Source organism: Notothenia rossii, assembly GCF_949606895.1.
Source record: "Notothenia rossii genome assembly, chromosome: 5".
Lineage (NCBI taxonomy): Eukaryota > Metazoa > Chordata > Actinopteri > Perciformes > Nototheniidae > Notothenia > Notothenia rossii.
In genome coordinates, this window is record NC_136903.1 from 28,366,484 (window position 1) to 28,389,131 (window position 22,648).

A 22,648-nucleotide genomic window follows, 5' to 3' on the forward strand; every position below is an offset into this window, starting at 1 on the left:
TTGATGAACACTTTAAAACAAAAATAATGCTTACAAGTGTAAATGAGCCGGATTTTAGCTTTGAGCTAATTTCCATCTGTAGTCCCGTCCCATACAGCATATAAGAACATGACATTTATATATATATATACAGCAAAAATAAAATACATGATATGCAGAAAGAGCATGAGCAGCATACAAGCATTGACCACATGGCAGTACAATGTAGCAGCTATGATATATAAAGTGCAAGATAAGATAAAAGCAATACATAAAGTGCAAGAGGAGATACCCCTGTGTTAAAGTGCATTTATTTAACAGTGATTACACGTCTGTTTGTTGCTCAACCATTCTTTAAGTTGACCTTTAAAACTATTGAGAGTGGGACAATCCTGTATCTCAGTTGGGGGGCTATTCCACAATGAGCTGCCTTTAATGGAGAGGACATTTTGTTAAAGGTGGTCCGTCTGTGGTGGACCTCACAGTCTCCTCTGGTTTCTGACCTAGTGCTGCGTCCAGTGTGTTTTCTGTGGATGAATTCCCCTAAGGGGAGGGGGGCCAGCCCATGTAGATATTATTTTTTTAAAAACACATACTTTTAAAAGACATAAAAATGTCAAAAACTCAAGAAATTGTGATTTTCAAGGATGGTACAGTGGTGGTATGACTGTGGCTTTCTGTTAAACACCTGGATAGCTCTCTTGAACAGCTGTTCTATGGGTTTCAGGTGTGTGGCACAAGCAAACGACCAGTTTGTAAAACAGTATTCAATGTGGGATAGAATCATACAGTGGAGGTATGACTTTGCAGCATTGACAGTTAAGAAAAAGGTCTAATTGGTTTAAAATGTTGCAAGTTGAATTTAATGGTATTGGTTACTTTCTGGATATGTTTCTTAAAAAGTCAAGTGCGAGTCCAATATGACACTCTCTGTTCAAGATACTTGCACTGGGAGACTAGTTCTATTTCTGCTCCATTTAAAAATACATTGGATCCTTCGATCCTTAAAACTAGAATACTGATGGCTGGCTTACGCTACAAACTTCATCACCTTTTAACAAGAGAGTAAGTATATAAAACGTTATTTTGTATATTTTACACATCAGCAGAAACAGAGAGAGATGGCAGGACACTGTGTTTTAGAGAGAACCCCTCCCCGCTGCGTCAGCAAACGGCTTGCGCGGTAATACCATCGCCCAGATGGTCCGCTTTTAGTTTCCCAGATGGTGCTTGTCAGGACTCTTTTCACTTCTGGCGGCGGGGGGATATTTCCTTCTTCTTCCTCCACATTGGGGGGTAACGGTGAAAACTCTTCTCTGATCTCGCTTTTTGTTTGCGTTTCTTTGCTTTTTGTTGCAAATATCTTGTACACCGCTGGTTTCACAGTATTTTCTTGATGCACTACTTCTTCCGATACAATGGTTGCGTGGAGACCTCTGGAAGACACCAGAGTTAACACAGCCCAATCTGTTGAGGTCAACGTCGCTTTAACACTGTGGGGTCCATACATTTCTCCATTCTTCAGATTGTAGAAATGCAGTTCATTCGCCATATAGTTGAATACGTATCCCCAAACATGTTCATTTTCCAGAAACCATTTCTCTTCAAGATCTTCGACCGGAGGTGTTTGAACCCGGCACAGATACTGCATCCGTTTCTTGATTGGCGCTCCGGACGGATGGCGGTAAGTTGTCACAGGCGTCTCGCTGATTAAACCCATATCGAGGCGTCTCTTGGCCATTTTTTCTTTTTGGAAAAATGACTTGATGATTGGAAATGACTGGCTTTTTATCTGCACGGGGTTCTTTTTTTTTTATCTCACTCCACCCCCTCGGTCTTCTGACATCACATAATTGGGGCGGGCCCTTCTGTCACTTTTATGCATACTAATGTGATGGAAGCGGCATTTTGTTTTAATAGACTTGGGGGCGGGCCCACCTGTCACTTTTTATGCATGCTAATGTGATTGAAACATTTTTTATGATACACCATAAGGCGCAACAGTGGGGGCTTTTCACACCTGTGAATACACATCAACCCCCTCCTATCGACGGATCTCACACCTACTTGGGATATCACACCTACTTGAGATCTCACACCTCAATCAAAGGGGAGGCGGGACTTAGCTCATTTGCATAATGGGGGAGGTGTGACCTGTCACTTTTTTATGCATACTAATGAGACGAAAGCGGGATGAATCTTACTACTCGACTGTTCCACTGTTTGTGTGTGTCTGTCAACGCATTGGTCCAATCACATTCAGCATCCCGTCAGCGTTTTTTTCCCCCACCAACAGCCGGCGAATCAGAGGCACAGTAGGGCGGGTCTTCGCGTAATGCTTGTGTTTAAAAAAAAAAAGTCAGAGCGAGAGTTAACAGCTCATCTAATTGCATCTGTACTGTAGTAGTAGCCTAGTTTCACCTACTGGGGTGGCATGGGGGGGCAACTGCTACCCTCAAAATAGGCCTTGCCACCCCAGCTGCCACCCCAGTTGGCAGCTTTGTTTTGAAAGTAAAGTTGTGGCTCATCGGACATTTATGAGAGAAAGTCTCAAATGTCCGACTGCAAGTGAATGCAGGATAAGACGCACGCCTTGTAACCCCTCCCCCGGACCTGTCGCGAGTGTGGAAATATGATTGGCGGCGATTTCATTTGAACGGTACGGCACAAAAAGAGAAGCATTCGGACCCAAGTACTGAAGGAATGAGGTGCGGTCTACAATGACAGAGAAGAGACAGGTTGGCTGTACTCAGCATTGAATCAAAACGCACTAAAGCTTTGGATCTTAATCAGTTTGTGAGGCGTTTTGCTGAACAAGATGGTAATCGCCGCATTCAGCTGTAATAGACATGTCAACTTGATGCTCTGCTCACGGATGAGCATACAAAACTGTTAAGATGATGACCTTACGGGTGTAAATATATGTTTTTCTTCGTCTGCCCCCAAAAAACAGTTTTAAGTCCTGAGAAAGTAAAATAAGACGGTATGTAAAACTACACTGCCCAGCCAAAAGAAAGTAACCACTTTGATTGAACTAGGCCAGTAGGTAAGGACTTTCCACTGGATAATAACTGAAGTATAAAAGAATGCATGACTGAAGTGATGGAGACCATGTTTGAAGGCAAACTAAAAGAGGAAATAACAGATCAAATCAAGCAAATCCCCATCTCAGATTCCACAGCAACCAGAAGAACATAAATACTGGCTGGTGATTTGATGTATATTAGCTTTGTGATGGAATAAAAATGCACAGTGCATTTCCTTAGCTGTGGATGAGTCCACTGACACCACTGACAATGCTCAGTTGCTGGTGTTTGTGAGTTGTTATGATGAGGCAAAGGGGGAGTTTGTTGAAGATGTGTTGGGCCTGACGAACCTCAGTGGACACACAATAATAATAATAATAATGGGAATGCTGAATGAAAGAGGGTGCAGCTGCCTTTATTCATAACTGCAGCTCTTACACTGTGACTGTGAGGGATCGAGCACAGACACAATAACAATGAAAACTGCTGCATACAGATTATTTTTGTTTTTGCAACCTTTGCAAAAAAAAGTTGGACCTTTAAGATTTCTATTTGAGTACCCCTGGCCTATATGCTATGCAGAGACTGCCTTCTTCATGTCGTGAATTGCAGCTGATGTTTTAATATGGCAATTGGCAATTTGACTTATACAACATTCGCAAGTTGTATATTTGACTCATACAATAACCCACCTTCGAGTGATGCTCTAGTTTCTTCATGTTTTGTTTGAAATGTTTTTCCCTCTTGCTTGCGCCGGACTGAAACGGTTTTTTCACCGACATCTCTTCACCTGCACTAGTGGCCGTATCAAAGCCGTGATTGGTCAGATGTGGATTCATGGAGAATTTTCGTGGAGAACTGCGCACAGCAGCTGAGGCCCTCTGCAGCCTGCGTGATTCGCCTGTGTAGACAGGCCCGGACTGGCCATCGGGAGGACCGGGAGGTTTCCCGATGGCCTGGCCTGTTAAGTGGCCTGCTGGCCTGAGGAATTGTTTTTTGTTTTATGTATCATGTATTGTGAACGCAACGCTGCGCAAATGTGGGTCTGACTCTGCCTCACAGAGGGTGACTGGCTGTCTACATGATGTGGCCTGCCGACGTGGCCACTTTCATACACATCATACACTAATGCCCTCGATTGGTCTCTGTGTGTCATTCAAGCTCGGGAGGGTGTGTATGTGTGGCGCGAGCGAGAGAGAAAGCGCGCGCACCGGTGTTGTTGTTGTTAGCATCTGGTGCTAGCTAGCGGCGCTAACGGATATAATGAGCTGTCAACAAGGTGGAAGAGAGTCCTCTCCTGTCGGACTGAGAGACTGATAACTACAGCTCAGGTGAGGTAAAGGACTCTCTGAGTGTTTAGATAGTTAATTTAGTCTAAGTTCTCTGTGGTTCTCAAACGGTTTGGTCACCCGTTATGTAAATACATATTTCCATTTGAGGGGGGAGTGATTCGTAAAATATGCATGAATAATAAAAAAAAAAGTTAACTAGGTGAAAAAAGGTAAGATAAACTTTAAAAACTTGTTGAGAGCTAAAACTAGTCTTTGCTGCTGCCTCAAGAGGAGCAGGGGGGAGAGGGGGAAGACGGGTGAGGCTGGTTCAGGAGCCAGACACACTCACAACTATAAATGAACCAAAAACAAATAAATAAACAAGTTTCATTTTTTTTTCATATTGGATATGGTATGTTATTGGTTATGGCCATGTTCTTATGATTTTATGATTATTTAAATGTATACAGTTCTGTTTCATATGGGTCTAGTCTCTTTATTTCCCCCTCAAAGTGCACCAGATTGATGCATTTAAGTCCAACATTTAAACAAAAAAATCTTACCACTTAAAATATGTACACATTAGGGATGTGCATCTCCATCACTGAGGCCGATGCGATGCGCATCTCGATACGTTGCCACGATATGATACATTAACGATACATTTGAAACACCAGGCGATGCGATACGATACGATTCACCCCTGTTGCGATACAGTTCGATACGATTTGATTCAACATTATGCGATTCGGGGCGATACGATACGATTCAACACGATGCAAAAATAATGATACTTCAATATGGTACGACAGAGGATTTTTGTTTTATTCCTGATATGCAGCAAATCATACATTAACAAAAAAGTGCTTTACATATTTGGTACTGCACATCCCATCATGCCGTTTATTTTTTTACCTTTAAAAGCTCTCCAGAGTACAATTGTATAACACCTCACAGTTAAACAATGTAAGGATGCATTGCTCATTATTAACAATGTGCAAATAACAGCTACCATAGAGCAATGCCCATACAGCTGCCAGCCTGATGTGCTTAACACTCATTCATAGGCTAACTCACCAGTGAGCAGAAAGCAGTGGTTTCTATATGAACAATAAAGAATACAAATAACCTTTTACAAACAGGTATTTCATAACTGCTTACAGTAAGGAAGACATTTAAATTATTATTGGCCACAGGCTGCTGTAAACTAAACACCACTCTCTCTGACAGAACACCTCACTGAGTGATTTAACTCATATGTCTAACTTTCAGGTTTCTCTTTTCAGCCGCAGACCCCACGTCGCCTCTTTATGTGCGTCGCTAAGTTCCTCGAACTACTTGTGTACTTTAAAGCGGCTCGGCATCGTTAACAATTTGCGAGTGATTTTTCAAGTTGACCGTCTGTAGTAAATAGTGCCGCGCACATATACCATCAGGACGTTACTGATGGGGTGCGGCTGCGGAGTGATACTGTGTGTATGCAAGTCCGCATCTAGGACGGATCTATGTATCATGGCTGTAGACCTGTTAAGTAATAAAGATACCTCATACAAAGGTCTACGGATACCTTATTACTCTCCATGACCTGCGGTCAACTATATAGCATAAAGGACTTTTACACCGTCTTTCTTGAACAATCCGAAGTGTTGCCAAACGTTTGATTTGTAGGTATTTTTCGGTGCGCTGTGTTTCTCTTTCTCCTCAACTTCCGTGTGTGTTGATAACTGAGACTCTCGGCCTCCGTAGTGGCGAAGCAAATATCAAAGATCGTCTCTGCTGAGCGTTGACAAGATGAGGGGATTTTATATGAATGAATCGGTTTTTACCGATGCAAAGACACTACGCAATCGATGCATCGCGAGTTCAACCCGGTTCAACCCAAACTGTAGCCGATGTGCACTCTTTCAACCGGTGCACTCGCATCTTGAACGTTTATGCCGGTGCACCGATGCGAATCGGTGAATCTTAACATCTCTAGTACACATGGATAGGTTCCTAAATAGATTTGCACATTTTTTTTAAATAGTAACGTATGTCCATATGTTTATTCTGGGGTAGTAGATTTAAAGTTTAGGGCTATCACTATGGGCAGCAACGCTGTAAATATTGACAAATAAATCCAAGAAAACGGCACAAAAGAAAACTGGTAGTGGCCTGGCTGGGTGTATAATTCCCAGCCTGACTTATTGTCCCAGTCCGGCCCTGAGCCTCGCAGCGGCGAAACTGTGGCGCTTACACTGGTAGGTGCGCGCCGAGGCTCCAATAGCTTTTATGATTTAAACTAGGGCCGGGACTCGATTAAAAAAATTAATCTAATTAATTAGAGGCTTTGTAATTAATTAATCGAAATTAATCGCATTCTTAATCACATATACATATTTGACCTGAGAACAGTGAGAAGCAATTTCTTTCACATGGATTTTAGTCCATCCATCCATCCATCTTCTCCCGCTTATCCGTAGTCGGGTCGCGGAGGTAGCAGTTCCAGCAGAGAGCCCCAAACTTTCTTTTCCCTGGCCACATCAACCAGCTCTGACTGGAGGATCCCAAGGCGCTCCCAGGCCAGAGAAGAGATATAACCCCTCCATCTGGTTCTAGGTCTACCCCTTGGTCTCTTCCCAGCTGGACGTGCCTGGAACACCTCCCTAGGGAGGCGCCCAGGTGGCATCCTAACTAGGTGCCCGAACCACCTCAACTGGCTCCTTTCGACGCGAAGGAGGAGCGGTTCAACTCCGAGTCCCTCCCGGATGACCGAACTTCTCACCTTATCCCTAAGGGAGACACCAGCCACCCTGCGGAGAAAACCCATCTCGGCCGCTTGCACCCGCGATCTCGTTCTTTCTGTCATGACCCATCCTTCATGACCATAGGTGAGGGTAGGCACGAAAATGGCCCGGTAGACAGAGAGCTTTGCCTTCTTGCTCAGCTCCCTTTTCGTCACAACGGTGCGGTAAAGAGACTGCAGTACCGCTCCCGCTGCTCCGATTCTCCGACCCATCTCACGCTCCATTGTTCCCTCACTCGAGAACAAGACCCCGAGATACTTGAACTCCTTCACTTGGGGTAAGGACTCATTCCCTACTTGGAGTGGACAGTCCATCGGTTTCCTGCTGAGAACCATGGCCTCAGATTTGGAGGTGCTGATCCTCATCCCAGCTGCTTCACACTCGGTTGCGAACCGATCCAGTGAGTGCTGAAGGTCGCAGACCGATGAAGCCATCAGAACCACATCTGCAAAAAGCAGTGGTGCAATCCTTAGTCCACCGAACTGCAGACCCCCTCCCCCACGACTACGCCTCAAAATCCGATCCATGTATGTTACAAACAGGATTGGTGACAAAGCGCAGCCCTGGCGGAGGCCAACCCTCACCTGAAATGGGTCCGACTTACTGCCGAGGACCCGGACACAGCTCTCGCTTTGGGAGTACAGAGATTGGATGGCCCTGAGTAGAGACCCCCTCACCCCATACTCCCGCAGCACCTCCCACAGTGACTCCCTGGGAACCCGGTCATACGCCTTCTCCAAGTCTACAAAACACATGTAGACTGGATGAGCGTACTCGCAGGCCCCCTCCAGGATCCTTGCGATAGTAAAAAGCTGATCCGTCGTTCCACGACCAGGACGGAATCCGCATTGTTCCTCCTCAATCTGAGGTTCGACAATCGGCCTGACCCTCCTTTCGAGTACCTTAGAGTAAACTTTCCCGGGGAGGCTGAGTAGTGTGATGCCTCTGTAATTGGCACACACCCTCTGATCCCCCTTTTTGAAAAGGGGAACCACCACCCCGGTCTGCCACTCCTTCGGTACTGTTTCCGACTTCTACGCAACGTTGATGAGACGTGTCAACCATGACAGTCCCTCAACACCCAGAGCCTTCAGCATTTCTGGGCGGATCTCATCCACCCCCGGGGCTTTGCCACTGTGAAGTTGTTTGACGACCTCAGTGACCTCCCCCCGGGATATTGGTGTCGATCCCCCGTCATACTCCAGCTCTGCCTCTAACATAGAGGGCGGAGTTGTCGGGTTCAGGAGTTCCTCAAAGTGCTCCTTCCAACGCCCTAACACTCCATCAGTTGAGGTCAACAACGTCCCATCCTTACTGTACACAGCTTGGATGGTTCCCTGCTTCCCCCTCCTGAGGTGTCGGACAGTTTTCCAGAACAACTTTGGTGCCGCCCGAAAGTCTTTTTCCATGTCTTCTCCGAACTTCTCCCACACCCGCTGCTTCGCCTCGGCCACGGCTGAGGCTGCTGCCCTTCGGGCCTGTCGGTACCTTGCAACTGCCTCGGGAGTCCCCCGGGATAACAAATCCCTGAAGGCCTCCTTCTTCAGTCGGACGGCTTCCCTGACCACCGGTGTCCACCAGGAGGTTCGAGGGTTACCGCCCCTTGAGGCACCTAGGACCTTGAGACCACAGCTCCCCGCCGCGGCTTCAGCAATAGAGGCTTTGAACACCGACCACTCTGGTTCAATGTCCCCAACCTCCACAGGAATGCCCGAAAAGCTCCGCCGGAGGTGCGAGTTGAAGGCCTCCTGAACTTGGGCCTCCTCCAGACGTTCCCAGTTCACCCGAACTACACGTTTGGGCTTACCAGGTCTATCCAGAGGCTTCCCCCGCAACTCGACCCCAACTCACCACCAGATGGTGATCAGTTGACAACTCCGCCCCTCTCTTTACCCGAGTGTCCAAAACATACGGCCTCAGGTCCGATGATACGATAACAAAATCGATCATGGACCTTCTGCCTAGGGTGCTCTGGTACCACGTACAATTATGAGCATCCTTATGTTCGAACATGGTGTTTGTTATGGCCAATCCATGACTAGCACAGAAGTCCAGTAACAAACCACCACTCCGGTTCAGATCAGGGGGGCCGTTCCTCCCAATCACTCCCCTCCAAGTGTCTCCATCATTGCCCACATGTGCGTTGAAGTCTCCCAGCAAGATTAAAGAGTCCCCTTCAGGAGCCCCATACAGGACTCTTTCCAGGGTCTCCAAGAAGGCCGTATACTCTGAACTGCTGTTGGGTGCATAAGCACACACAACAGTCAGAGTTTTCCCCCCAATAACCCGCAGGCGTAGGGAGGCAACCCTCTCGTCCACTGGGGTAGACTCCAACAACGAAGCACCCAACCGGGGACTTGTGAGTATCCCCACACCCGCCCGGCGCCTCACACCTTGAGCAACTCCGGAGAAGAATAGAGTCCAACCCCTATCCAGAAGTAAGGTTCCAGAGCCGACGCTGTGCGTAGAGGTAAGCCCAACCAGATCCAACTGGTAACGCTCCACCTCCCGCACAAGCTCCGACTCCTTCCGCCCCAGAGAGGTGACGTTCCACGTCCCCAAAGCCAGCTTCTGTCGCCCGGGTCTGGTCCGTCGAGACCCTCTACCTTCACTGCCACCCTTCTGGCAGCGCACCCGACCCCATCGCTGTTTCCCGTAGGTGGTGGTCCCGCGGGACGGAGAAGCGGAGGTGTTGCCCACGTCGCCTTTTCGGGCATTGCCCGGCCGGGCTCCGTGGCAAGCCCGGCCACCAGACGCTCGCCGACGAGTCCTCCTTCTGGGCCTGGCTCCAGAAGGGGACCCCGGGCTTCCTCCGGGCCAGGTATCCTCACTTCGTGTGTCGTCTTTCATGAGGTCTTGTGAACCAATCTTAGTCTGGCCCCTTGCCTGAGACCAATTTGCCATGGGAGACCCTACCAGGAACACAAGGTTCCAGACAACACAGCCCCCAGGTTCATCAGGGCACACAAACCTCTCTACCACGGTAAGGTGCTGGTTCTTCAGAGAGGATGGATTTTAGTATACCATTGAATAATGACTGAATACATAAGCTTAAGCAACAAAACATTGTTTATTTTTTTCAAGGTGGTACTTAACCAAGACCAACAGAAAAGTGCAATTTTTGCCATAAAGTGTAGCAATAGCATATTTAGGAATATAGTACATTTCAGAGATCCAGGTAGCCTATAGGTAGGTAGACCTTCTGTAAACTATAACACTTAGTTTTTTAAGTAAAACACAATACTTTCAAGTACATTCAGAACATTGGAAACCCTGACTATTAGAAAACATCTCTCTGTTGCTTCAGAGGCCATAACAGACTTTGTTGATTTACCAACAGTTGATTTAAAAAATCTAATCAATTTCAGTCCAACTCTCTCAATAACCTTGGCCAAAACAATGAACAGTTCAACATAAAGTGCCAGTTGCACCAACAACGTAATAAATAGTTCAACATAAAGTGTACCATTTAAAATAAAATAAAAAAGTGCCAGTGATTGACCTCAATCCCTCCTATTCTTCCAATATCCTGATGAAAAATAAAATCTCTCTGTTGCATAGGCCACTGTTTGATCAACGCGAATTGGGTGTGGGTCCTTGTACTCCGAGTCGGGCTAACGTCCACGCTAGCTTCCACGCTAGCTGCTATATGTTTTGCATTGAGGTGATACTTGAGGCTTGATGTGCTGCGGTGATATGCGAATTCCTTTTTGCATAATTTGCAAACAACCGTGCTCTTATTGACGCTTCCATCCGTCCGTTTTTTTAAACAAAATGTCCCATTCACGGGGCCAACCAAAGCGGTCTCATCAGCTTCTTCGTTCATGTTTGACAATTGTTCACTGTGGTTTGTTGTTGTCTGAAGTCATGAACGTTAGTTGGTGCTCCAGTATAATCGGTACTCCTGAAACTCATCCAGTGAGAAACTTTCCGCGGTGCAAAAATAAGTGCGATTAAAATGTGTTAATTTTTGTTTAATTAATTCATCTTAATTAACGCGTTAAAGTCCCGGCCCTAATTTAAACTGATGATTTCACACTTGTCTTGTTAAGTATAATCTTTTACTCAAATCAGATACCTATAAATGACACTGCCTGACTCTTAGAAATGAAAAGACTAGACCACATTTCTCATACTTTTTTCAAAAAAATAAAATCTGCGTGATTTCTTTAAAAAAATAGTTTGATATGTAGGACACAATCAACAGTGTAAATAATGAGATTTATGATGGGTAAATTGCATTCAGCCTCCATTCTTGGCATTATTCATGCTGGTTCACTGTCACCCTGTCATGGCCTACTCAGGACATTTGAATAGAGCAGAGCCGTCATTATTGTCACCAGTAAAACGTGTGCTTTTCCTGCTGTGACAAATCATATTTTTGGCTGATGTTTCCTATAGAGTGGCGAAGTCACGCCCACTTACTTCCGCATCATGGGACCTTATTCCGAAAAACATAATACATTGAAGTCAATGGAGAGAGAAAACGTATCTTTTGATCCCGTTTGAATTGTGCCATGAATTACACATATGTTGTTTGTCAATCTTAAAAAATCATTTCCATGTCAAAAAATTCAAAGTTTGTCTTAAAACTGTTGAAATATAAGACTATGAAAAATATGCAACTAGAAAGACTACAAATCCCAGAGTCGCGTAAGTGCTGTCATAACTGATGTATTCCCTCCAGATAGATAAAAATACATTTACTTACTGTACTTACTTACTTTAACTAGATGCCTGTGTGCTTTGTACCAGGTTGTTCTCATACCAGTAATAGTACCTCTTGCTCGTTCTCAACTAAAACAAAACACGAGAGTGTACCTTGTTAGCTAATGTTAGCTAGCTGACATTAACATTACACATTACACTCGTGTTACTCACCGAGACCTTGTAAATCCGGTCCCGCATGCTGGCTCTTACGGAACCGACTATCTCCCCTTTTTCGTATGTACAGCTCTCAACATGCCCAGACTTGTAGTGATTTTCACCTCTTTTAATACTTTTCGCCTCATTCTGAAAGAAAGAGGTGAAATGTACCAACGTGACGGCCATCTTGGTGTTGGTGACGTGTGCAAGACCAGAGTTGTAGTTCTTTGAGCGCTTCACACAAAGAAATGTGTAACTTCACAGTTTTACGACACATTTAAAAAATGTTGACTTGCAAAATTATCTTTTAAATTGACAAACATCATATGTGTAATGTGATCCCGTTTGAATTGTGCCACGAATTACACAGATGTTTGTCAATTTAAAAGATAATTTTGTAAGTAAAAAAAAACAAAAATGTGTCGTAAAACTGTGAAGTAACCATAGAAGTAAGACATTTGTTTGTGTGAAACGCTCAATGAACTACATCTCTGGTCTCGCAGAACAACACACGTCACCAAGATGGCGTCACTACTGGCTTGTCAACAAAACGATTGACTACCCTCACTAGTATTACCACAATGAAACACGTCCAGAAGAATGTCATGCAAAGCTGCCTGTTTGCCTTCCTTTGATTCTCTCTGAACTGCCTGGTCTTTTTAATGTTTAATGTCAACCATTTGTGCAGATAGCATGAAGTAGAAAAGATCGGCGATCGCCGATGCTAGCGTTAGCGTTAGCATTTCTCCCCCGGGCTTAAATTGTGTATTATAGAATGATCACACCGGTGACAGTACTCTTCAAAGGGTTCACGAAATATGACTAATACTCTTACTGTTTAACACTTTGGGTTACTTGATGTTACTTCATATTAAGGCTAATAAAAATGACAAGGCTGTAATGCTAACTAACGTGCTAGCTACTAGCTAGGTAGCTAACTTGATCCAGCCACTCTTGGTCCTTTCATCAGACGGGAAGCGAAAGAACGAGCAAGACCCATTGCTGGTATGATAACAACCTGGTACTAAGCACACAGGCATCTTGTTACAGTTATCTTATCTTAGCCAGCGCCATATAGATAGATTCTATCGACTAACTCCCCTTTTTCGTATGTACAGCTCTCAACATGCCCCGCCATATAGATAGATTCTATCTATATGGCGCTGATCTTAGCTATCTCTTTAGTGGAGGAAAACAATTATGACATCACTTACGCGACTCTGGGATTTGTAGTCTTTCTAGTTGCGTATTTTTCATAGTCTTATATTTCAACAGTTTTACAACAAACTGTGACTTTTTTGACATGGGAATGATTTTTTAAGATTGACAAACATATTTGTAATTCATGGCACAATTCAAACGGGATCGAAAGATACATTTTCTCTCTCCATTGACTTCAATTCATTATTTTTCCGAAATAAGGTCCCATGGATAGATGGGCGTGACTTCGCTACTCTATATTGGTAATACTGTTTTCATGGAGAGCACCACTATGACATCCTCAACAGGCAGACTCTGAATTCAACACTTGGTAAGGATCATTTTGAATTTGTATTTTACTTGATGATCGCACATCTGTCTGTCTTTTCATGACATGTTGAGCCTATATGGCAAAACAGGGGTAGTGGGGCTAACCTATTACAGTGAAACACAAATAAAAACACCTTCAATTAACTCAGATAATGTCAATTGTACATATGTACCTTAAGTATATTCTTAACTTAACGTGCAGGTGAAGAAATGTCGGTGTCTAGCTATTGGTGTCTAGCTGGTGGTTGTTGTTCAAGATATAGCTACAGCTAAACAACTATAATCATATTTATTTTTATATACATAGTTTATAAGGAATAAAAAAGATAGAGTATGCTTTTAAAGAGATGGAAAATTAAGTTTGGAAAGATATTTCTAAATATTGTCATGGTATTTAGGAGTAAGACATTTTATTTATATTCACACACAATGTGCATATATGTAATTATATGCATGTATACCATTCAGTATGCTACATACATATACATGTAATGACTTTTGTATTGATGAGATATGTTCTTTTCCTGTATTTTGATGTTTTGTATCTAAGACACATTTTGTGTCTTTATTTTTCTCCATGACACTAAGAATTATATTGTGTTCTAAGTGTGTTAGTTATGGAATGTGCTTTATAACATGAAACATTCTTACATTCTAGAACTCTAGAAGCCTCTGCCTACAGTTCACTTAGGTTCAGTTCAGCTTTTGAACAGCAGAGTGAGGAGACTTAATTTTAACTTCCAGTTAAAAAAAGTGTTCAAATCAATTACCAAGATGTTTGGGGTACAAAAACATGCAAATGATAATGTTTGTTCACGTAGGAGGTAAATAGAAAATAGTTAATTGAATTGTGTCTTAACTAATTAGTTATACACACTCTCAGTTTTATTAGCAACCTTTTTAGTTTCCTAACAGATTTTTTTTAGTTGTAAGTGATTTAACTTGTAAAACTATTCTTTCAACGTCATATTTTTCTGATTTTATTAATTGAACATTTTTACTAAGGAATGCCTGAGAGCACAGCTTTTAAAACATGGGGCTCGGGACCCTTCATATTTATCTCTTATCTATTTTTTGATTTTGTTGAACAAGTACTAAGTTTACAATGAAATTAACAACCATTTTTCTCTCTAGATCGTGTGTCACCGCCTTTAAGGACACATCTTCAAAGTCACAAGGGACAGGCAAGAATACACGTTGGTGGAATAGGCTGTTGTTGTGGTGTAGATTTTGCAAGGTATGTTTCACGAACACAGCCAGAACTTAACACTTACCAGAGGGTTAGGGTTAATGAGAGTACAAACGATGCTGAAGTTGTGTTTTTCCTCTAACAGAGAAGACGTCAAGTCGCTACATCTACTGAGACCAGCGTAGTAAAGAGAAGGTAAAGATAATGACTTCATGCTGCTTTCACTGTCCCTCAGGAACAAAACAAAAGTAAACTATTGCCTGTCTGTCTTCAACATTATATCATCTTTCTTACTTTAAGTTAAGTTAAAGAGACTCATTTTCATGTCACTTGGAAATATGATTGATCATTAGTTCAGTTCATGAGTAAAAATGAGGTCAATCTCACCTGGTTTAGATTTAATCTGGCAGGGACTTTGTATCAAAGGGCATTTGAATATTTATCTTTCTTCACTTACTGTATTGTGCCATTAATGAATAAAAAAAAGACATCACTTGAACAACTGTTTTTTTCTTCGAGCAGCAGTCGAGAAGCTCAACAAGAATCAAGCTTGTTTTATCACCAGGATGAGGTGGTGCCGTTTGTTCAGGATGAAGAGTTGTATGAAGAATTTAAGTGAGTGTAAAAATGAATACACTCCAAATTAAGATCTTAGATTCCTAAGGATTTACTTTATAGGACCATAACTCATTTTTCCTTCTGTAAACATGCAAGATGTTTTTACTCATTCTTCTCCCTGATTGTTGATTTGCTTTAACATTATTCAGCTTTGTATAGATAAAGACACTTTACTCTGAGCTCTCACAGCATCTTGTCATACTGTATCCATCGACCGCGTGTTTGCCTTTTTCCTCTCCTAGAACCCTAATCACTCCAGATGGCTTTGGAGATTGTGTAAAGGCTAAAACCTCAACCATCAGCTGGTTCGGGTAGGTAATAACTCCGTCAAAAATTAGTTCCAGTTCGTAATTGGTCAGAGAAGAAGTGATGATGTTGACTGTTGTTGTTTTTTATTTGTTAAAGATTTCCCAACATTGGACAGACTTGTTACATGAACTCCAGCCTGCAGAGCCTCCTGACGCTAGAGAACTTTGTCAAAGACTTCCAGCGTCAGAAGCAGGTCTGGTGTTCAGCTTTTGATGCCCAACTGATAAGGTATAGTAACTTCACACACAAACACACACACACAAACCTGTAGCAGAAAGTGTAATACTAGATCTAACTCTTCTCTTTCTCGCTCTGCAGAAAGTTCATGAGGATCAGAGACGCCCGCACATCCACAGACTCCTACAGTAAAATGCGCCTCCTGCAGTCATTCAAGGAAGAGATCTCTGTGAAGGCACCAGAATTCCGCGGCTGCGAACAAAATGTGCGTCAGCTGGTTTCATGTTTCATTATTTCACCTCCTCTTTAATGTTTCTCCTCTGCTTATAAACTCTGTGGGTTTCCGGGATCTGACAGGATGCTCATGAGTTCCTGACCTCGATCCTGAACCAGATTTGGACACTCTCCCCCCTCCTGCAAGACATCGCAGCTTACATGGGAACAGGCTACACCTGCCCTGTGGAAAGTAACCTGGTGTTCAGGGTGGAGAACATCAGGACATGCAAGAGGTAAAACCTTACAGAAAAAACATTAAATCATTTTCACCTAAGAAACGCCGGAGGAGGTTATGTCTTGATCTCTTTGGATGTATTTTTACATGTGATGTTCTTTTTTTGTGCAGTTGTGGGACCCAGTCAAGAAGGCAGGAAGTGTTAACCAACCTTTCCCTGGATCTGGTTCCTGGAGGCTGTGTTGAGGACATGATTCAGGAGTACCACAAGGTAAGATCCACCTGTCACATCCTCACAGCCTGAACACATACACAGGTTCTGTTTGTGGCAGTGTTTAACACCTTTTGTTTGTGTCCTGTAGGAAACTATGTTGGAGTACAAGTGTGAGTGTGGAGGAAGAACCTCCTGCCAGAAATCTTACTTTAAGACCCTGCCAAAGTGAGTGATATTATATCATCATGAAAAATCACCTATCCCAAACTGTGCCCCACCAATCCTAAAAGGTGTTCATAATTACAAATATTTTTAAAAAACACGGTGATCATTCTTTAACCATCCTCTTTTTGTCTGCAGAGTGCTCATCTTGCACCTGAAGCGCTTCTGCTTCACCTCCTCCTACAAGTTGAGGAAGGTGCAAGACTCCATCAAGCTTGAGAGAGAACTGTTGGTGTCCAGCAAAGAGGTAAAGAAACTAAACTCACCTGAGAACACACAGAAGCATCGGCAAATTTGAAAATCATTGTATGTGTGTTTGCTGCTGCTGTGTGTGTGTGTGTGTGTGTGTGTGTGTGTGTGTGTGTGTGTGTGTGTGTGTGTGTGTGTGTGTGTGTGTGTGTGTGTGTGTGTGTGTGTGTGTGTGTGTGTGTGTGTGTGTGTGTGTGTGTGTGTGTGTGTGTGTGTGTGTGTGTGTGTGTGTGTGTGTGTGTGTGTGTGTGTGTGTGTGTGTGTGTGTGTGTGTGTGTGTGTGTGTGTGGGAAGCTAACTCTATGTTTCTTTTCAGGATGACGCCTGCTACAGTCTAGTCAGCATCGTCAGCCATCTAGGCAACTGTGGAGAAGCAGGTAAGATAATCAACCACAGGAGGCTCGATGGGACCTTGAGTTTCGTTGTCAGTAGAAAGATATTCTATATAACTTGGAAAATAGGAGAGCAAATATAGTAGCTTTTATGATTTTAATAAACACTTAATCAACGTTTCTGTTGCAGCTGCATCTTAATATTTTAACAACGATCTCTCTCTTTAGGACACTACATCTGTGACGGGGTTCATCCAGACGACCATCCCGACGAACCATCCGACCACTGGCTCACCTTCAATGACGCGGAAATCTCTGGAACAACTGGAGGATCTGTGTGTGAGCAGCGGAAGCAGACGGCCTACATCCTGTTTCACAAAAGACAGGTAAGAAAACAGCACTGACCACAACCTTCACTGAGGTCCAGGAGATAGAACACATCAGGGTATTAACTGTGGGGGATTTTTCTCAGGAATAGGAGGTGGTCCAGCAGGTGATCCCGCCCACAGGAGGTTGCCCCCCCCCCCAGAGAGAAAGGTTCTTTTCAAGGTTTCTTCCTCACAGAGGGAGTTTTTTCCTTGCCACAGTCACCACACAGTCACTGGACAGAAGAGACTCCACTCCTCTCTGCATCACTGTGATATTTACTGTTAGCATTTGGCTAGCTCTCTGTGTTGAACTTAAGAAATTAAACCTGATCTCCCTGCATGGAAGAATTGCTTTTTTCTGTTTTTAAGTCAAAGGTTTTTGCACAAGTACTCAAATGGTTCTATAACTTGAGGGTCACACTTACTAATGTTTATTTACAGGCAGTGTTACATGACAGTGTTGTTTATTTAATGCATAATCATCCTCTTATTGAACAGTGTGAAAAATGTACTTTAAAAACGATAAATGTCATCATAATTTCAATAACCCTGAATAATTTGAACATGTTTACATATTATAGTCAAACTACCTCATTAGATTTCAATTGAAATCTTAATTTTAAAAAACTGCAGCTACTTTGCACACTTTTGTAATGTTTATAGTATTTTATGTCAATCTGCTTCTTTTTTTAGAAGATTGGTATATATTTTATGTATTTATTGAGTATTCTTCATATTGATTTACTCATTTACTATTTAAGTTTAATTTTGAGGTACTTGTACTTTACTTAGTATTTCAATTTGTACTTCTACTCCACTAAAATTCAGAGTTAAATAGTGTACTTTTACTCCACTACATTTATTTTGTACCTTTAGTTACTTTGTAGATTTGGATTAATAATGTGAAATATAATCTACACTTAAATAAGAACCCGGACCCATTTCTACTTTTGGGACTAAATAGAGAACACATTTCTCACAAGTAACCCCCCCCCTAGTGTCAAATATCTGAAAAATGACATATATGTCACATTGGGCTTTAATGATAAAGTAACTCTTATTTATAACTTAATTAATGAGGATGATTAAATTAGTTTGACATTTTTTTTTGAATTGAAGAATAAAGAATATATTGACTAAATATAATTGAATCAGCTAAATTAACTGAGCAGATAATGATCATATTTCTAATTGTGCATATATGTCACTCGGGTTTACTGTGAAAGTTTAGGGTTAAAGTCCCGATGTGACACCAGGGTCACAGCGATGTTTATTTCATTTGTTTCATATCAATTTGATCAAGAAATGTTTCCACAACAGGTTAAATGTAATGTAAAGGACATGTTATGTAAGCATTTTAATTCTTAAATGGCTTGAATTTTACCTTTAGCAACAACAACAACAACAACAGCAACACGCTTTTGAAATGTAGCTAGTTCTGTCACATTTGTTAGCCTGGCACATGGACATGTTGTTATGGGAACACAACATCAAATGACCTGGCCCATGACCCACCAGACTGTTCAGTGTGTGTCACTATAGGGACTTCACTAAAGCTGTATAAGGAACTTTCCAGAACATTTAAATGTGACACCTGTGTCACCGTGGGTCCTTATGGGTTAAATCAGACTTTAGTTACACCTGTAAGGAGTCAATTCAAGCTACCTTGCAGTATACAGTACAAAGTTATTAAAATTATAGCTGCACCTTTACCAGCTTTGATAACAATCTAATACATCAATAATTATAATCAAAACATATTATATATATATTATTCTGAAATGGGCAAATCTGCATAATGATTACTTTTACTTTACTTTTACTTTAATTATATTTTGATGCTAATACTTTTTAACTTTTACTTGAGTAACATTTTGAATGCAGGACTTTTACTCGTAACAGAGTATTCCTACACTTTGTTTCTTCTACTAAAGTATAATATATGAGTTATGAGTTATTCTCCCACCTCTGAAAATTGTGTGACGTATCGACACTCCTTTACCACATGGAAATGTATTGTCAGGTATGCTGTTTGCAGATCTATCATTTAACCCTCACTTCACCAGGTCAAAGCCCCCAGTGAACAAGATTTTGGATATCTTAAGTTTATGCTTGTTAAGAAAAAGAGACTGTCTGTGTTTTGCTTTAAAACACATTTATACAGCTTACTGTGTACACTTGTCTGTACCATAGTGTCTTTTCCAATATTTTCACTAGAGGGCGCCAGCATTTTTAAACAGAAGCACAGTTCAAGTTTTAGGATCTATATGCATATGTGCATGACCATTTCAAAATGGAAGCAGCAAATACAACATAGTCCAATCATGGCTGTGTGATGAGAGATGAATACAACTGTAACACTGGACAAATGTTAAAACGTTAATGAAAACAGAAATGTTCACACCATAGTTGCACATGTGTGAGGTGTTAGTGGGGTTTTTTGCACTCACAAGGAATATGAGAGCCCCCACACTCCCCACCTTCTTGTCTCTTTGGTGGGGAGACATACAGACAGAAAGACAAACAGACAGGCAGACAGACTGGCTGACCGTGACACTGTAACCGATATATACTAAAATACTGAACCATGCGCTGTTCCAAATTCGTCTCCCATGCAGCCACGGGATCCCGACGTCTGACCAAGAATAAACACACACATCCAGGCGTCTCCCCTGCTCTCTACTGTACTGTGTGTGTTTGTGTGCTGGGTAACACAGTAAGGGATTGAGGGGTGTCTGGCTGAGGAAGAAGGTTGATTCTCAGTCGCTGATGTAACCAGACTGGCAGAGTCACAACGTGCAGCTCTGTTTATGGGGCCGAGCCACCTGGTAATCCTGTCTGTTGCTAATGGTCATTTAATCCAAAGCAGAGTTATTGACTCTTTGAAGCTGCTGCCTGTGGGCCCAGGCCCAACAAGCTACAGGCCCTGTTGAACTTTTACTGACCCTCAACACGCCTCATAATCACAGACAGTTTAATATACTGTATTTGTATTGCTTTTCAGGAAATCAGAAATTGGTCAGAGAAAACGGGAAGTTAAAGTTCTTTGTCTAGAGAAAGATGTTGAAAACACAGAACAGCGGATATAAGGCATAGTGGAGATGTATTGAGAACAAATCCCTCATGCATGATGCATCAGCTTCTTTGGCACTCTATTTTTGCAGAAATGGTTGTGTAGACTACATTTTCTGGTCCTGGTTTCTCTGTCAGAGCCACAGTCAGTCGAAAAACTTGCAAACATCTAATTTCTTTGAACATTATTAAAGAGGAGGAAATAGCATGTAGACACCCACAGAGAGACATACAGATGAAAGTCACTTTGTTTATATTCTTGCTCCATCTCCTCTTGTACACACATCAAGGAGATGAGTCGAGAATGGCATCTTCACTTTCACGTACACACACTATTGTCTAGAGTCAGCTGTGTATCACTGTAGCATCATTAGCGTTTCCTGCACTATTGATGCGTTTTAAATATTTATTAGGCCACTTCCACAGCAGCAGCAGCATCTTCTAAACTAGCAAACAAAACCAAGATATTTCTGAATGTGTCCTTGAATTACAATGAAGGAACATATCTTAGTCTGGAAATGTTTGACTTGAAGTCATAGATTTTGGATCCACTTAATGTACAGGAGGGAAAGTTGAAGGGTTTGTTTCTTGGGCCCGAGATAGCTAACCCTTAAACATAGTTTTTTTTTTATTGAAAGGGTACAAAATATAAGAAAATCGAAAAATACAACTCTTCTGTGACGGAGCGGAACACACACACACACACACACACACACACACACACACACACAAATTTACTGCTCTCTTCCTTTCGTCAATAAATAAGGTTAAATCATCACTAAAACGTCCCTTTTCCCCATTCCTTTCTGTAGCGCGACCATAAGTGCACGCTTGTGAGTCTACAATTATTTAAACATACATTTAACTACACTGAACAAAAATATAAATGTAACACTTTTGTTTTGCCTCCCATTTTTCATGAGATGAACTCAAAGATCTAAAACATTTTCTACATACACAAAATAACCATTTATCTCAAATATTGTTCACAAATCTGAAAAAAATCTGTGATAGTGAGCACTTCTCCTTTGCCGAGTTAATCCATCCCACCTCACAGGTGTGGCATATCAAGATGCTGATTAGACAGCATGATTATTGCACAGGTGTGCCTTAGGCTGGCCACAATAAAAGGCCACTCTGAAACGTGCAGTTTTGCTTTATTGGGGGGGTCTGGGGGGGTCCGAAAACCAGTCAGTATCTGGTGTGACCACCATTTGCCTCACGCAGTGCAACACATCTCCTTCGCATAGAGTTGATCAGGTTGTTGATTGTAGCCTGTGGAATGTTGGTCCACTCCTCTTCAATGGCTGTTCGAAGTTGCTGGATATTGGCAGGAACTGGAACACGCTGTCGTATACGCCGATCCAGAGCATCCCAAACATGCTCAATGGGTAACATGTTAGGGTTAGGGTTAGGGTTAAACTGACTGGTTTTCGGACCCCCCCAATAAAGCAAAACTGCACGTTTCAGATTGGCCTTTTATTGTGGCCAGCCTAAGGCACACCTGTGCAATAATCATGCTGTCTAATCAGCATCTTGATATGCCACACCTGTGAGGTGGGATGGATTATCTCGGCAAAGGAGAAGTGCTCACTATCACAGATGTTTTCAGATTTGTGAACAATATTTGAGAGAAATTGTTATTTTGTGTATATAGAAAATGTTTTAGATCTTTGAGTTCATGTCATGAAAAATGGGAGCAAAAACAAAAGTGTTGCATTTATATTTTTGTTCAGTGTATATGACACAATACTTACGTGGGGAGCGGCGGGCGGAGTCTCGCCGCCGTCTCCCCAGCAAAGGGAATGTGGAAAAGACGGAGGCACATCACTTCCGTGATTTAAATAGAATGTCATGAACCATGCAATTTATTATTTATTTTGTGTTTATTAATTATGGGGAATGATTGTGTTAAGAGGTAGTTAACCTGTGTATGTTGGGGTCGGATAGTTTCCTCATGTTTGAGGGATTACATTTATGTTGACAATG

At 42.4% G+C, this 22,648-nt stretch overlaps 1 protein-coding gene across 4 annotated transcripts; it reads left to right on the forward strand.

The window, feature by feature from the left end:
• Positions 1-3,833: 3,833 nt before the first annotated feature.
• Positions 3,834-17,927, forward strand: LOC307039878 (ubiquitin carboxyl-terminal hydrolase 37-like). 4 transcript variants are annotated; one of them, XM_079682310.1, is made up of 15 exons: positions 3,835-4,341; positions 13,351-13,459; positions 14,593-14,695; positions 14,793-14,842; positions 15,170-15,262; positions 15,508-15,576; positions 15,671-15,802; positions 15,893-16,016; positions 16,109-16,260; positions 16,374-16,473; positions 16,565-16,641; positions 16,777-16,885; positions 17,204-17,264; positions 17,448-17,605; positions 17,692-17,927. In XM_079682310.1, the coding sequence occupies exons 7-15, from the start codon at positions 15,699-15,701 to the stop codon at positions 17,695-17,697; spliced, it is 891 nt and encodes a 296-aa protein (XP_079538436.1). In that variant the 5' UTR covers positions 3,835-4,341; positions 13,351-13,459; positions 14,593-14,695; positions 14,793-14,842; positions 15,170-15,262; positions 15,508-15,576; positions 15,671-15,698; the 3' UTR covers positions 17,698-17,927. The 4 variants fall into 4 exon arrangements, with proteins under 4 accessions (XP_079538438.1, XP_079538436.1, XP_079538435.1 ...); XM_079682309.1 differs by having other exon boundaries at positions 3,835-4,336; XM_079682312.1 differs by lacking the exon at positions 15,170-15,262 and having other exon boundaries at positions 3,834-4,336.
• Positions 17,928-22,648: the final 4,721 nt, after the last annotated feature.

Bases quoted from the DNA above. Each gene is read 5' to 3' on its own strand.
- LOC307039878 (XM_079682312.1), top strand. From the start codon at position 15,699: ATGAACTCCAGCCTGCAGAGCCTCCTGACGCTAGAGAACTTTGTCAAA. The intron at 16,886-17,203 runs GTAAAGAAACTA...GTTTCTTTTCAG, and splicing joins TGTTGGTGTCCAGCAAAGAG to GATGACGCCTGCTACAGTCT. The intron at 17,265-17,447 runs GTAAGATAATCA...CTCTCTCTTTAG, and splicing joins AGGCAACTGTGGAGAAGCAG to GACACTACATCTGTGACGGG.